This window comes from Tenrec ecaudatus, chromosome 10 (assembly GCF_050624435.1).
Source record: "Tenrec ecaudatus isolate mTenEca1 chromosome 10, mTenEca1.hap1, whole genome shotgun sequence".
In the NCBI taxonomy this organism is placed as follows: domain Eukaryota; kingdom Metazoa; phylum Chordata; class Mammalia; order Afrosoricida; family Tenrecidae; genus Tenrec; species Tenrec ecaudatus.
The window spans coordinates 120992844-121010543 of NC_134539.1; the positions used below are offsets into that span (position 1 = coordinate 120992844).

Sequence of the window (17700 nt, forward strand, 5' to 3'; positions counted from 1 at the left end):
AAAAGCTATGTACATTACTTTTAGCTGTTGCTAGCTTAAAGAGAATAGAAAAACATTTTTGGAGGAAAATAAATTCTTTCTTGAAAAAGAAGCATATATTAAAAAGTATCCTTCACCCCTAAACAAGTCACGCAGACCAAATCCACTGCTGTGAAGCTGATTCTGACTTGCAGTGACCCATTAGGCAAATATTAAGGGTCTCCAAAGGTACCATCATTGCGTCAAAAGAAGCTCTGAGGACACTGTCAATACTCAAATAACAAGTCTCCCCTAAAGTTGAAAACCGCTGTCCTTCATGTTTTGAGGATTCCCCTCAAACTAATTCAAGGGTTCTCAAGCTATGAGATTTGAATGAACCTTTCACAGGGGTCTCCTGATTCATAATAGTAGCAAAATCACAGTTATAAAGTAGCAACAAAAACAAAGGGATAGAGATGTGTCTATTTACCTAGAAGTTCTAATCCCCACAGCATCCCCTGCTTCTACTTTCATTAAGAGTTATATTCTCTGTTGATGGGGGTCTCCTCCCTCTCACGCCCTGTTTCTATTTTTGTATTTATGTTATTATCCTTACCACCTTAGTGCACTTTGTTTTTCATTGTTTTCTGTTGGGTTACCCAGTGGTGAGGCACAGGAGTGGCTGTGTAATGACAGTATCTGATACAAGGTGTTAGGGAGAAGGCAGGGATGGGGGTTGGGCAATAGGAAGACAAGGGGATTTCTAATGAGGGCAGGAGGGAGCACTGGAACTGACTGGGGTTGTACAACTCATAATGAAGGTGATTTAACCATGGCAGGTGACAATGGCTGTGGTGATTGTACAATTCCCCTTGATATTATTCAATGATTGAATGAATCAATTATATGACATGTAAATTATGTGCCAATAAAACTGTTGGGAGAAAAAAAAGTTATACTCTTGGAAACTCATAGAGGCAATTCGACCCTGTTTTATAGGGTCATTATGAGTTGGTATCGACTCGATGGCAGTGAACTTGATTTTTTTGGTTTGGCTGCAAATGTGCTGAAATCCTAGGCCTGGTACACAAGACAATTTTGAAATAGGGAGCTCTTTTATGCAAATGAGAATATGCTAGAATACGGTGAGTCCTAAATCTAATCAATTTTTAAGCCAAACACAAAAACTTACTGCTATTGAGTTGATTCTGACTCATAGCCACTCTATAAGAAAGAGCGGAACTCTGCCCCTGTGGGGTTTCTGAGACTGTAGCTGCTCACGGAAGTAGAAAGTCTCATCTCATCAACAAGTTGCAGTTGGTGGTTCCAAGCTACTGACGTCAGGATTAGCAGCAACATGCAACCTATTACACTACCAGGGCTGCCACTTTCTTTTAAATCATTGTATTGGGGGTTCTTACAGCTCTAATCACAATCCACACATCCATCTACTGTGTCAAGCACATTTGTACATATATTGCCATCACCATCTTCAAAACATTTTCTTTCTACTTGAGCCCTTGGTATCAGCTCATTCCCCACCCCCCTTGCTCCCCTCCCTCGCCCTCCCCCACAAACCCTTGATAATTTATCATTATTATTTTTTCATGTCTTACACTGACCAATGTCTTCCTTGACCCATTTTTCTGTTGTCCATCCCCCAGGGAAGGGGTCCTTCCCCTTCCCCTCCTGGTATCACTACTCTCATTATTGGTCTGAAGAGTTTATCTGTCCTGGATTCCCTGTGTTTTTAGCTCTTATCTGTACCTGTGTACCCATTTCTAAGTATTATCTTTCAAAAAGAACAGAGCAGACAGACACACACACACACAGAAAACATACTAAGGGAAAACATGGGCTTTACCTACAGTTGATGCCCTTCCAGTGTTCAAAATGAGAAGACATTCCTTCTTTCAAGTCACCCACTTGAACTGGCTTTTTCAGGTTTATGGTAGCACTGGAAACTATGACACTAGTCAATAGTTGATAACAAGCCTTTCATAATTCAATACAGGCCAGCATTCTCAATATTTGGTCCAATAAGATTCCTAGCTTCTTTTCTCCAAGCCTTGTGAGAATTACCAAGCATTGTGAGAATAAGACTGCATCCATAAAGAGGGAGCTGAGAGGACATGAATATAGCTATCAGAAAACACCTGCTGTTCCTAATAGAAAATTTACTCTGTAGTCTAGATAACCAACTTTAAAACTTTTGTTTCTTGACTTAAGCATTATATGCTGGGTATGTGCAAATGTGCTTGACATACTACATGAATGTATGAATTGTGGTAAGAGATATAAGAGGCCATAATAATGGTATTTTTTTAAAAAAAATTATATGCTGGGAAGTTGGGAAGATGAGGAAGGGGGAACTGACTGCAATGGTTGACGCATAATCACACACACACCCCTCCTGGAGGATGAACAACAGAATCCGTGGGAGAAGGGAGTCAGCAGTTGGTGTAAGATATGAAAATAGTAATAATTTATAACTTATCAAGGGAGTCATGAGAGTGGAGGGGAAGGAGGGAAGAAGAGCTGATACCAAGGGCTCAATAGAAAATAAATGTCTAGAAAATGATGGCAACATGTACAAATATGCTTGATACAATTGATGTATGGATTGTTATAAGAGCTGTAAGAGCCCCCAATAATCTTTTAATTAAAAAAGAATTACATGCTAATTTCTAAAGAAAAGAAATATATAAAAGATTTCCCCCCCTCAATCACTGTTTAAACATGTAAAGAAAATCACTGTGAACATAAAGCCACATTGGTTTGTAAAGGCGCTATGAATAAATTTTATAAACTTTAGTCTTCCATCATATAAGTTGAAATAAGTTTATTCTGTTATAAGTTATTAACTTTTTAAGAGTTAAGTCCTAAAACCTTTTTCTGGATTTTGATGAAAACTATTTCAATCCTTTGATGACTCAATTATTTCCCACTTTGATACTGATACTATATATTTTTATAATGGAAGGCTGAATCAAGGAGTATTTTTGAAATTACGTTATGAAATACAGATTTACATATTATGTGGGCCATATGATTCTGGACTATATAGGATAAAATTATATAGGACACACACACACACACACACACACACACACACACACACACACACACACACACACCCCTCCCCGCCCTCCCACTCTGGACTCCAAAATCCCTCTGGACTCAAGGAGTAGGACTAGTCACACACACACATACACACACACACGCACGCACACACCACTCCCACCCCACCCCACCCCCTCTGGACTCTCCACTGCCTTCTAGATCCATCCCTTGACAGGCACATATAATTTAGGGCATCTGAAAATGCAGAATTTCATGCACATTAAAATATCACATGAAATGCAACTTCAAGTCAACACACAGAATATTTTCAAGGCTAAGAAACTATGTTTGCAAGGCTAAGAAAATCCAAACCCACTGCCATTGAGTCAATTCCAAGTCCTAGATACCCTCTAGGTTTTCTGAGACTTAAATCTTTACTGCAGCAGGCAGCCAGACCTTTCTCCTAAGGTGCAGGCACGTGGGTTTGACCCGTTGACCTAGTGGTTAGCCATCCAACAGTGTCATCAGAACTCAAAAATATATAATAAAACTAAACCCACAGTCATCCGGTTTAATCTAACTCATAGAGGTCCTTTGTGAGGCTTTAGAGGTGCTGAAAAACCTTCACAGCAAACAACTTCATCTTTTTCCCTCAGAGTAACTTATGTGTTTGAACCACTGACCTCACGGTTAGCAGCCCAATATCCCACAGTGTCACCAAAAATTCACTTCTCCAGGATGCAATACTCAAAACAGTAATTTACTACATGTCATTTTTTCCATTTCACGCAGTCATACAGGTGATTTCCTGATCACTGCTGCCCAATAAACCCCAAAGGATGAAAATTTAGGTAAGTGTTACAATGTTCTGCAGAGCTCTGATGGCGTAGTTGGTTCACTGTAAGCCACTGCAAGTTGTTCAACCCCACTGGGGAAAAGATGAAGCTGTCTGCACCCATAAAGATTTACAACTTCAGAAACCACAGTGCATACTTGTATTCTGTCCTATCGGATTCCTGCTATGAGTTGGAATTGACAAGGTGGCAGTGAGTTTTGGTTTGGTTATATGTCCTGCGAGTAGTTAAAAGATTAACAATCTAATAGGTAAAGACCGATGTTGTTATTATTTTAACTTATGGAAGTATAATACATATGGAGAAGAGTGAAAAACTCATAAAAATGTCAATAAATATTCACAAAGTGACTGACCACAAATGCACGGGGATCCAGACCATCAGACAGATTAGAATCCCAGAAGCCTTACCTCTGTTCCCAGTCACTATCCTCTCCTACCTTCTGACATCTTAGATAAACGTTACTTGTTTTTGAACTGTATATAAATCAAATAGCATACATCCAGTTTCCAAACTGCAATGACACACAACAGAACAGTGCACAATTTTTTTAATTTGAGGAAAACAATATTTAACATCGGTCTTATCCAAGAGCTACAGGTTATTTCACTAGAGTGCTGGTGGCATAATGGATTACCCATTGGGCTGCTAAACCCAAGGTCAATAGTTCTAAATTACCAGCTGCTACTTTGGAGAAAGGCTTTCTATCCCCATAAAGATTTACTGCCTCAGAAACCCAAAGGCGCAGTTCTACCCTGGTTCTATAGGGTCAACAGTGAACAGGAATCAACTCAATGACAGTGAGTGACCAGGTATTTCTTTTGGAGTGGGTGCTGGAAGGTCCCTGGATAGTGCAAACCATTTACACTGGACTGCTAACTAAAAGACCAGCAGTTTGAACCCACCCAACCCAGTAGTTCCACTGAAGAAAGGCCTGGAGATCTGCTCCCATAATTAATTAAGAAAACCCTACAAAGTAGTTCTATTCTGGATAGTTATGCTCTTTTATATGCCCTCATCTCAGTAAAGTTTCAGTTCTTATTGATCATAAAAACAAAATCACTCCCACTGAGTCAAATGCTGACTCATAGCCATCCTATAGGATAGAGCAGAACTGCCCCTGTGGGTTTCCAAGGTTCTAAATCTCTATGGCAGTGGTTCTCAACCTTCCTAATGCCGTGACCCTTTAATACAGTTCCTTATGTTGTGGTGACTCCCCCCAAACATAAATTATTTTCATTGCTACTTGCTAAGTGTGATTTTGTTACTGTTAAGAATTGGGCAACCCCTGTGAAAGGGTTGTTCGACCCTCAAAGGGGTCGCAACCCAGAAGTTGAGAACCACTGCTCTATGAGATCAGAAAGCCTCATCTTACTTCCACTAAGTAGCTGGCGGTTTTGAACTGCTGATCTTGCAGTTAGCAGTTTAGCTCGGACCTCACTATACCACCAGGGCTTGTTACTGATCTTAAGAGTTCTTCATAAGAATATTACATCTTTGACTACCATGTATGTTGTAAATATTTTTCCTAATTTGTCACCAACTAATTTTAAAATATTTTCAGAATATTGGTTGAGGCTGTATGTAACCATATGACAGAAATACAAGGATGTGTTAAAAAGTTTTGCTATAAAACATTAGTAACCTTTATTACACAAAAATATTGAAATGTGAAACTATTATTTCTCGACAGGCCCTTCATCTATGTCTACACACGTTTGAAGGCGAAACTGCCATTTCTCTAACCTTCCCCTCAGTAATGCCTCACTTCTCCATTCACACACTGGAACAACAGCAGTCTGGGCCTCCTTCAAGGGCTCAAGTTGTGTTCCTTCTCAATGCTGAGTTAGGGGAACAAAAAGAAGTCTGAAGGGGCACAAGTGGGTATGAGGCTGGATGACGCAGAGATTCCCAGTGAATTTCTCATAGTTCTTGCTACCACACACAAAAAAGTCCTGCTACAACTTTCCTGGCTTTTTTTTATCAGCAGTGCAGATTTTCATTTTCTTAAAATGTCTTCCTACTCTGCCCCAATGATCGTTCTACATCCTTCCACCAAGATTATCCCTTTGGGACCCCCAAAATAGTTGCCAAACCTTCTGACCTCCGCTTTAAATTGAACTGTCCTTGGAAGTCACAGTTTGGGCTGGACTTTTTTTTTTTGAAGGCACCCTACAGAAACTAAGACAACCGTATTCTAGCTTTAAATAAATAAATAAATAAAATGCACCACTAATCACACAGAAATTTGGAATAAACTCGTGCACATTTGAACTGGACTGCAAGTAACAATATTCTTTGGCTTAGTCTCGTAATACACAGAAAAAGAAAAACAAATGTTAATTCTTATCCTAAATCTGGCATGATTAGTATGGCCTGAATTTGAGATTTATAGCAAAGAATAAAATTACTGAGTTTCAGATTAAAAAAATAAACATTACTGAAACATTTCACCTAGACAAAACTTACTCTATGACAAACTTTGGATTTGGATTGAGAAACAAAATAGATCTACCAGTTAAAAAGGAAACACTGTAAAACTCATTCTTTAAAGAACTCATAGTCATCCTCGCTCTATTTGCTTTCACATTGTTTACAATTGCTTCGGCCCTGGACCAGCCCCATAATTACCATACCCACCTTCTGTACTGAAATGGTTGAACACACTCAGAGAAAAAGCACTTGGGATAGAAGCCATTGTTTTGTAGGGCATCAATCTGTATCACACCCCTTGCTGCTGAGTAGACCCTACAAACCAAAGATCAAACCCACTGTTGTGAAGTTGATATTAACTTAGTGAGCCTGTAATAGACCTGGCTCCACAGGGTTTCAAAGGTTTACCAAAGGCTTCAAAGCTTGACAGAAGCTTTCTACCTCCTAGCGGCTGGTGGGTTTGTATGACCAATGCTTAAGCCACGGCACCACTATTGTTTTTTATAGCAGACCTATACCACATGTCAATTCTTTATCATATTTTTAGTCAGTCGTGTTCTAATTAGCCATTCTACAGAAACATTCCCTCCTGTCATCTACTCTCAGCAGATGATCTTACCTCCTTACTTCATGACGACCAACTCCAAAACCAACTCACTGCTACCGGTAGTCAATGCCACCCTTCTGTGGATTTCCGGGACTATAACTGTTTACAGGAGTAGAAAGCCCAGTCTTTTTCCCTCTGAGCTGCTGGTGGTTTCAAACTGGTCGACTATGTGCATGACAGGTCAACTCATAACCACTATACCACCAGAGTTCTACTTCACGACCATCCCTTGAAAATTCACTCACTAGACACCTTAGTCAATCAACTCTCTTCCATCTGCTTTTACTGTATATACTCGAGCATAAGCTGACCCAAATATCCACTTAGGCACCAAATTTTACCACAAAATTGCATTAAAAATGTGCTGAAAAACTCATCATATACGCAAGTATATACAGTAACTCTTCATCTGAAGCTAAGGACAAACATTAACACAGGGACACTGGACTCCACAAATCCAAAGGGATGAGGAAGTTTGAGTTCACAAATACTGTAATGTATGCCTGTATCTATTGATGGAAGTTGGAATGTTAGCGGGATCTAATTATGAGTTTGTCCTTAGCTCTAAAGTGGAGAAAACTGTAAACTTTTTTAAAAATCTTTTTACTGGGGCTCATAAGGCTCTTATCACAGTCTGTACAGACATCAATTGAGCAAAGCACCCTTATACATTCGTTGCACTCGTCATTCTCATAATTCACCTTCCACTTGGGTTCCTGGAATCAGCTCGGTTTCCCTTTTTTCCCCCCGTTCCCCTCCCTCCCCGATCCCACCCCTGGTCCCTTGATAATTTATAAATAATTATTATATCTTATCTTACAATCACCAGCGTCTCCTCTCACCCGCCTCCCCATTGCCCATCTCCCAGAGAGGAGGTTACACATAGATCTCCGAGATCGGTTCTCCCTTTCTACACCCCCTTCCCTCCTGGTGTCGCCACTCCCACCGCTGGTGTTGAGGGGTTCGTCTGTCCTAGATTCCCTGTGCCTCCAGATCCCTACTGCACTGCTGTACATCCTCTGGTATAACCAGGTCTGCAAGGCAAGGTAGAATTGGGGTCATGATGATTGGGAGGGGAGGAAGCGTTCAAGAACTAGAGGAAGGTTTTGAGTTTCATTGTTGCTACACTGAACCCTGAGTGGCCCATCTCCTCCCCACTACCCCTCTGCAAGGGATGTCCAGCTGTCTACAGATGGGCATTGGGTCCCCATCATGTACTCCCCCTCTTTCACGGTGATGTGATTCTCACCACCACCCCACCTTTGTTGTTGGAGACCTGGTCTCCTCTGCCCTTCACGATCACCTATGTTGGTGTGCTGCTTCCGTGTGGGCTTGGTTGCTTCTGGTCTAGATGGCCGCTTCTTTGCTTTCAAGCCTTTAAGTCCCCAGACGCTATATCTCTCAGTAGCTGGGCACCATCAGCCTTCTTCACCACACTTGCTTATGCACACTTTCGTCTTCAGCAATTATGTGAGGAAGGTGATGACACAATGATTGTTTTTGTTCCTTTGTGTCTGCTACATGGTCCATTCAACACCTTGTATTCGCTTAGGCTGTGTGCTTCTTCTCTGTGGGCTTTGTTGCTTCTGAGCTAGATGGCCGCTTATTTGCCTTCAAGCCTTTAAGACTCCAGATGCTGTATCTTTTTGATAGCCAGGCACCATCAGCTTTCTTCACCACATTTGCTTACACACACGTCTGTCTTCAGTGATCATGTTGGGAAGGTGGGAAACTTTAAAAAATCAAAACCGAAAAAAAAAAATCCACTGCCATGATGTTGATTTCGAATCACTCTGTGAATACAGGGTATCCCAAATGAAATCATTTTGTTGTAGACAGCCTATCTTTCTCCAGGGAGCTGTTAGTACAGCGGTTCTCAATGTGAGTCACCATCCCTTTGGGGGTCAAACGACCCTTTCACAGGGGTCGCGTGATTTGAAACAGTAGCAAAATTGCAGTTACGGAGTAACAACAAAAGTAATTTTATGGTTGGAGGGGGGTCACCACAATGTGTGTAACTGTATTAAGGGGTTCCAGCATTAGGAAGGTTGGGAACCACTGTGTTAGTGGGTTTGAACCATCAACTTTGTGGTTAGCAGCCCAACACTTACCCTTCAGCTCGAGAAAATTGCCCACAAAATTTTCTACAATTTACACTGAGGATGAGTAGTTTATATTATTTACATGTGCACTCACAGTTTTGATAGTGTTTATGTGTTTGTTTTGTTTTTTTAATGTCCCCATTAAATACTGGACTGCTGGGACTTTCACTCTTCAAGGCTTCTATCCTAAGAGTCAATTACAAAGTAGGGCAACTGAATCTCGAATTTAAATAATCTACTACCTCCAGCTGAAAAATCTTTCTAAGCAAAAAGGCAGGGTACAGTAGAAAGAATCCGAAATGGATTTGAATTCCAGCTCAGGAACTAAATATTAGGTATGAGACCCTGACTAAATTATTAACTTTCCCACCTATAAAGCAGTTATACCCTAACTTTGCAGTTTCACTATGAAGATTAAATAAAACATGTAAAAAAAAAAAAAAGCACTTAACAGCCCCGCTCACTGCCATCAAGGGAATTCTCACTTCTAGTGACCCTAGGATCAAACTGCCCTGTGAGTTTTCAAGACTATAATTCTTTTTTTTAAAAGACTATAACTCTTTACAATGATAGAAAGCCTTGTCTTATAACCATTATGCCACCATGGAGCCTAACAGTTCCAGGCACCTATAAACTATCTTCCTCCTCTTGGCACAATGTTCTAATCCCAAACTATTAAGGAGTAAAAGTGTGCCAACATGAAGCAGTATTAAAATTTTGTAAACTACGTCAAATGGAAAATGTGACAAAGGCACCATCTGTTCATATTGACCAATAATTTTTAAACGAAAAGCTTCAATCTGAAGTGAAACGTACCAGAAGTTAGCCAAAGGTTTTGAGAGAACCCAACTACTGATGTACTTTGATTAAATCCCCAATAATGTCTTGTAAAAGATGGCATATGATTTTAATGGACAAAGATAGTGGCACAAAGCAAAGTAAGAAAGGCAAGTCTAACTCACCATTTCTCTAGAGGAAGATATCAACTATACAAATTTCCTTAGAGATGCACAAAAGTAAATGTATCAAAGGAATATACAATGAAGGGCAGTCCTTCTCTAAATTAAAAACAAAAAAAGCATACATGACCAAAAGGGCTTTTAGTTGTTAGAATTGATGCAAATCAGCTGGATTTAGTAGAACGTAGGGCATCAGCTGCTAATCCTAAAAAAAAAATTATTCTGGGGGTGGAGAAAGTGGGCAATCGTCCCAATAAAACAACTGCCAGAAAACATCATAGATATATAAGAATATACACATCTGTTAAATATCAGTTTACACTGTTCTAGCCAACCTACTGATCAAGAGGAAAACGTTAAGGTCTAAAAGAACACATTCTGCATGGATGGCTACTGGAGAATAATTCTCCACGCCAATTCAAGGCCAGGAGAACGAAATAATAAATCCAGTGTTCACCTTCAAGTGTGGGGAGGAGAGGAAAGGGAGTCTCCGAGTCCATAAAGTTCTCCTCCCTCTAAAAACACAGTAAAAACTGTCCACGTTGGAAGATACTTACCCTTGAAACTCCTTGGAGAATGACTTGGAGACTTTCTGTTCAGAGTTTTGAGGGGGAGTGATTTAGGAATGCTACAAGATTGTAACTTTCAAACAACATGAACAAAATCAAACTTCTGAAATTGTTTGTCCTTTTGGGGTTTGTTTTTTCCCCCAGATAAGATTTATCCCTTTCCTTTCCTTTCACCACTCCTATACTCATGAAGCCCCCAGTATAACCCCAAAGATAAACAAAACCAAAGCCTTAAGGAATCTGCAAAGTACAAAATTGCCCAGAATCTGTCAATTCCCTCTCGACTGGAAAGAGAAAGGAGGCACGAAGAAATATAAAGCAGAAAGAAAAGGAAAAAGCAAACACATCTTTAAAGAGGGAAGAAAAAGGAAGTGGGTAAAAGGCACAGAGGGAGGACAGAAAGGATCCAGCTGACCCCGACACAATCGTGGGAAGAGGGCAGAAAACATCTCGAGGACACGGCGCGGCAGGGAAGGACCGAGAGGGGCAGGGGCGCAATTGAGGAAGTCTGCGCCCAAGGCCCATTCCCGGGGGGCCGCACTGAGGCCAAGCCTGCGAAGGGGTCAAGACGCATCAGGAAAGGAGGGCGAGCACGGCCCGAGCTCCGAGACGGAGGATGTGGAGGCGGCGTCTTCCTATCCGCACCCCGCACCAGCCGTCTTGGGGGGCACTGTGGCTACAGGGGTGAGGGGTTACTGCGGCGGGAGGGGGGGGTCGCAGACGTGGAAGGGGGTGCGGCCCCCGAGGCTGCGGCAGGAGACCGGGCCCACGGTCCGTACCTTGTAGTACACATCGAACTGGATGTTCTCCGGTAAGGAGCGGATGTCTCGGCGGGAGCGGGTGTAGTTGTCCACGACAGCGGAGATGGCGGTGTTGTAGAGAGTCTCCGGGATCCACTCCAGTTCCACAGCCGCCATCTTTCTTCCCTCCTCCTCCGCCTCCGCCGCCTCCGCCTCCTCGCGCAGGCCCCCGCCTCCCTCCGTAGCGAACTCCTCGGCGGCCCCGGAGGATTCGGAGGGGCGGCGGCGGCGGCCACGCGGGCTCCCCGCAGAGGGGCACGGCCGCCCGGGGGGGCACTCCGAGGCGGACGAGGACTCAGAGCACGCAGGCGCGGGCACAGCCGGAGCGCGGGCGAGAGCCGGCCGAGGCCTCCGGGGCCGGGTTTCTCGGAAGCCCGGGGTCCGTGCGGGCGCCGGTCTCCGCAGGGGCGGGGCTGCGTGTCGGCGTCATGACGTCAGCGGGCGCCGCCGCGCAGGGAGGCGAGGAATGCGGCAGGCGGAGAACGCGGGCAGAGGCTCCCCGCGATCCCTCCCACGGAGAGAGTACCTTCGAGGCGAGCCGCGAGCTGGGGGTCGGGGTCGGGGTCGGGGTCGCGGTCGCGGCAGTACACTTTTTAACCAGGTGCAAGTTAGAACCGAGCTTCTGGGCCCTCGTGCCCAGACATTCGAGCACGTCAGCTCCTTCTTAGTTCCTAAGCAGGGACCCTTCTGCCTCTTCGGTAAAAGTTTGGACCCTCAACGCACACAATTATCCGTACGCTAAAAAGTATACATTCAGGGAAATCACCGTATTGCAGAATGCCTTTCATGGGCTCGGATCCCCTAGCCCCCTGCTCTAGGAACGAGATCAGGATGGAAGACACTTTTCTGGGTGAACTTTTTACTTTGTCCCTTCCTTTGCCTTGTACCTTGTGCCTCAAGTAAATAAACAAAACTTCAAAGAGCCCATGTTCTAGAAAATTTCATTGTGTAAGTAGCCTCAGTATAGAATTGCAGACCGGTGAGGGAATCGCGGCCTTACTGCTCACAAACAGGACTTCAGTCAAATAGAAATGAAGATTTCCGTTTTCTTTTTCTTTTTTAAATACTCATTTTACTGGGGGCTCTTACACCTCTTGTAACAATCCGTGCATCAGTTGTATCAAGCTCATTTGTACTTATGTTGCCATCATCATTTTCAAATCATTTTCTTTCGACATGAACCCTTAGTATCAGCTCCTCTTTTCCCCCCTCCCGTCCCCACCATTATTTTCATATCTTACACCATCCACCGTCTCCCTTCACCCACGTTTCTGTTGTTTGCCTCCCTGGGTGTGTGTGGGGAGGGGGGGATTTCCCTCTTCTATGATCTTTCTAGTCTCAGTCCCAGAGGATCGTTGAATAATTGTTTACTGCAAGGTCCGAGCCGTGGGCCTGGTCCGTGGGCCTGTTCTCTTGATGCAACCTCTGGGGCTGCACCCCCTTCCACGTCTGCGAGACCCCCAGCCCCCTCCCACAGTAACCTCTCACCCCTTGTAGCTGAGAGGTAGATACAGAGACGCAGAATGAAGACAGAATTCAGACGGGAATATGAAGTTAAAAAAAGTTTTATTAAGGCATGGAAAAACTCCCGGACGAATTCCACAACCTATGAGCTAGGTGAAGGAAGTCGCAGCTTGGCGGCGAGGCCCGCAGATACATATGTGGTTTGCCAAGAACTTCTGATAAGGGGAAGGGAGCCTTTTAGTCCTGCAGCTACAGGATTTCAGTCAGAACAGCTGTGAGCAAATGATCTCGTTCACTGCAAAGTTGCTTGTTGGGAGATGGGGCTAGGTGGACAGAGAGATAAGCTCCTTGGAATGTTAAGAGCAGGGACTGTGAAGTCCAGCAGGTCATCCATCTTTCTGTGAGGCTGGGGAGGGGGCTGCCTGGAGTCTGGAAGCAAGGGCTGCAAAGTTGGGCATGTTACCCAACTTTCCAAGATGCCAGCGAAGGGGCTGCCTGGTTCGGACTGACCCAGCAGTAGCCACAACGCCCTTCATCTCCCTTCCTCAGGCTTGAACAACTGTTATTTATGTAATGCACTATTTTCTACATGACCTAGCTCAAGAATTTGCCGCAGCATTGTTCTGCTGTAGGCATTTAACAAGGAAATTACTGACCACAATGTTGACCAAATCGGTCGCATTATCACTGTATAACAACGTTAGATCAGGAGATGGCAGTAAGAAATGTCCCGACAGAGCTAAAGGAGTTGGAAGTTGTTCTTTTAGTTCACCCTCCACCGTGCATAGTTTTAGGCTCACTCAAACTTAAAATGGTTAGTCTGGAAAGAAAGGACAGTTAGTTCTCTTTTCAGTCACAGCCAGTTCTGACTCTATAATCGTGAACCGAGGAAAGCTGTGGTTGGCTTCAAAGTGGGGTTGCCAGGTAACAACATAATAGAGGATGCTCAGTTACATTTGAATTTCTGATGAACAAGAAAACTTTTTAAATATAATTATAATTTTTTAATAATAAAATGAAACATAATTATATCCCATGCAATAGTTGTACCCACCTATTGCAAGTCACTCAAAGAGCATTCGTTCTGTCAGCAGATCCCACATCAAGCATTCTTAGATGCAGACCTTTTTGAGGAACAGGTAAAAATTTGGATCTTCTTGCCATCAAAAACATATAGTTATGCATACATTACTCCTAAAAATATTGCATGGGATATCCTTAGACTAAAATATTTATTTGTTGTTGAGGAAATAGCCTCGGGACCATGTCTGACCTTCTGTGGCTGCCCAAGAAGAAAGGAGATTCCAACTTCACACCAGCTCAAGGTCAAGTCTCACAAGGCAGAAATCAGACATGCCTCCACCTACAACTTCCTTTACCCTATTCTGACACCAACGGACTTCTCCACTGGGTTGGATAATCCATTGCAATGGCCACGGAGAACTCACCACAGACAATACTCATGATTATAGGGACTTAAGGAAGCAAGCAGATTTCCATAAGTCAGGATCAGAAAACACTGAGACAGCCCTTTTGTCGACAGCAATACCTCTTTCTCTGTCATACTGACAAGTGCACCTCCCTCTCTCTAGTCCTGAGCTTCCGAGCACCATAGCTCCTTGGCGTTAGGCAAGAGTTCTAAAGCTCCTTTAGCTCTGATAGGTGTTCAAAGGACACCCCATTCAGTAGTCTGTGGCCGGGAAACCAGCTGTTTCATCTCACTGCCTTGGTACTGTGGTTTCTGGTACCTCTTGCCTGCCCCATTTCACTCAGGAATCTTGCACATGCTCCACTGGAAGCTCCTCTTTCTTGATGATCATTGGATTCTCTCTATACCTGCTTCTAAAATGGCTCACTTTACACCCAAAGGAGCCGCAAAACTTTCAATCCCCTCCTTAGACTACTCTATACCTCATTTGCATGCCCCCACCCAGTCATTTGGTAGGAATTACAAAGACTGTGGATAGAAGAACCATATCAAGTAATTTTACTTCATCTCAATGGTTTACCTGAAATTTAAAGTTAACTAAGCATCTATCCTATCTGGCAAACCTACCTCAAAAGATCCTTGAATGCCCTGAAATTCAATACAGATGCTGTAGAATATTTTGGCTGAATTGGGATCTGGGCTCAGGCCCTGTAAACAGGTGAAGTTGTGTCAGATACATGTATGGACCTTAGATGCCACTGAGCAGAGTTAGACCTAAAAAAATATAGAGGATGTCTGAGAGGAAGGGATCTCTTGATCGTTTCTTGATTGCTTTGCAATTCAATGTTAATTAAATGCCTGTTATGAACTGAGAGACCTAAAAGGACAAGGCTTCTGAGAAACAATTCGCCAGAAGGTTTGGAGTCAGGACTAATGCCCTGGCATCTGTACAAAGGGCCACAGGTCAAAGGAGAGCATTAGTTTGAGAATCAGAAGCCAGTTGTTGGGTTGGGACTAGGAAAAACTGGCTGAATGAAGAAACAAATGAAACCATTTGTCTTGTGGACTCCTCCTCCAATGAACAAAGAAATATCCTCCCTTGCACCTCAAGAAATCAGTGGAACCTGGCAAGCAGGGATCTAAACTCAATAATCACACTGCCTTGCATGTTTTGGCACAGAATCACAGTTCCCAGGGCCTGGGCCACATTGTGAAGGGGTTTGCATGTGGTGCTAATGGCCTTGGGTTTCATCTGGAAAATGGTTTTTAAAAATCCTTAAATAATCATAAACAAGAAAGTAAGAAGATCAGAGTTATTTGTCAGAAATGAGGCATAACTACTTCATCTATTATCCAAAGAGCCAGAAAAAAGTTTAGAATCATGCACTATCCATTCCAGAAGAGTAGAAAACAGAGGATGGCTGATAATCTGTAATAGCCACTGAGACATTTGGGTGGACAAAGGTCCTTTGTGTTACTAAATTACCCTGATAATCCGCCAGAGCCCCTGTAAACTTTGACATCTGGTAGTTGCAAATTTAGCAGAAGGATTTATACAGGGCAGGGCAAAATGAGACATGAAACTGACCCAGAAAGAATCCTGAGACTATGATATCCTTTATGACAACTTTTATTTTTTAATAAATCATTCTATTGGGACTCATACAACTCTTATCACAATCCATATATACATCAATTGAGTAAAGCACACTTATACCTTCGTTGTCCTCATCATTCTCAAAATTCGCCTTCCACTTGGGTTCCTGGAATCAGCTCATTTTCCTTTTTCCCTCCCTCTCCCTCGCCGCTCCCTACTCCCTCATGAACCCTTAATAATTTATAAATTATTATTTTATCTTTTTTTAAAAACAATTTATTAGGGGCTCATACAACTCTTATCACAGTCCATACATATATATACATCAGTTGTATAAAGCACATCCATGCATTCCCTGCCCCAATCATTCTCAAAGCATTTTCTCTCCACTTAAGCCCTTTGCATCAGGTCCTCTTTTTTTTCCCCCTCCCTCCCCGCTCCCCTCTCCCTCTATTATTTTATCTTATCTTACATTGCCCGGCGTCTCCCCTCACCCACCTTCCTGTTGCCCATCCCCCAGAAAGGAGGTTACATGTAGATCCCCTAGATCGGTCCTCCCTTTCTACACCCGCTTCCGTCCTGGTGTCGCCACTCTCACCGCTGGTCCTGAGGGGTTCGTCCGTCCTAGAGTCCCTGTGTTTCCAGATCCCTACTGCACCGCTGTGCATCCTCTGGTTTAATCAGGTCCGCAAGGTAGAATTGGGATCATGATGATTGGGAGGGGAGAAAGCGTTCAAGAACTAGAGGAAGGTTTTGAGTTTCATTGTTGCTACACTGAACCCTGAGTGACTCATCTCCCCCCCACTATCCCTCTGCAAGGGATGTCCAGCTGTATGACAACTTTTAAATAGCAATTTCTCTGATATTGCTTTTATCTATTCCCTTTCAATGAGGTCTACATATGTTCCTCTTGAATATTGGTGCTTCGACAACTGCTTCGACAAATGGAATACAGTGGAAATGCTATATGAATTTTTACATTCAGCCCAAAAGAGCCATGCACTGTCTATATTGTTTTCTGCACTACTTATTCTTGGATCCCTGTGGGGAACCTTTTCTATCAAAGGCCATTTGGATATTTATAACATCATCCAAGGACTATACTGGTCAAATATTTAACTAACACCCCCACTAATGTGATGGTGGAACCCTGGTTGTATAGTGGTTATCCCTTGGGCCGCTAACCATAAGGTCAGCAGTTTGAAGCCACTAGCAGGAACTTGGGAGACAGTTGAGGCTTTCTACTCCTGTGTAGAGTTGCAGTCTCGGCAACCCATGGGCACAGTTGCGCCGTCCTATAGGACTGTTGTGAGTTGGAATTGACTCGATGGCAATAAGTTTGGTTCTTTGAATATGCTGGCAAGAGCACTTCTCTTTGGTGAGGCATGTGATGTTAGCTGGTGTTGATGATTTCCAGGGCCTTATTTGGTCTGCAGGCTGAACTTTCTCTAACCCAGATGTAGACCACCCACTGCCAGGCTGGCGTACTCTGAAAAAGGCCAAGCTACAAGGAGGTACTCCACATAAGCAGTCTACTCCACAGTTAACATCTGAAATATAGGCTTTCATGTGACCTCCTTCATGAAAATGACCTTCTTTGTGGCCTCTAATGAACATCTTTTAGAACTTTCTGCTGACGTCTTTGCCATACTTTTTTGTGTGAGAGTGGTATTGACTATCTATGAGCAACCAAACAATAAACTCTTAACTCACTGCCATCAGTAAGTAAATGCTGACTCTTAGTCACCCAGCAGGACAGGGTAAAGCTGCTCCTATAAATTTCTGGGACTGTAACTCTTTTTTTTCAATAATAGTTTTATTGATATATCTTACACAATTCTCTATATCCATCCACATAAAATTCT

The 17700-nt window shown here is 43.1% G+C and overlaps 1 protein-coding gene across 1 annotated transcript in view; it reads right to left on the reverse strand.

Moving 5' to 3' along the window:
- APPBP2 (amyloid beta precursor protein binding protein 2) overlaps positions 1-11747 on the reverse strand; it is a 71073-nt gene extending 59326 nt beyond the window's left edge. The window contains exon 1 of the mRNA XM_075561476.1: positions 11325-11747. Coding sequence (XP_075417591.1) covers positions 11325-11462 — 138 coding nt within the window. The 5' untranslated portion in view covers positions 11463-11747. The remainder of the gene's footprint in view (positions 1-11324) is intronic.
- Between the last annotated feature and the right edge of the window lie 5953 nt (positions 11748-17700).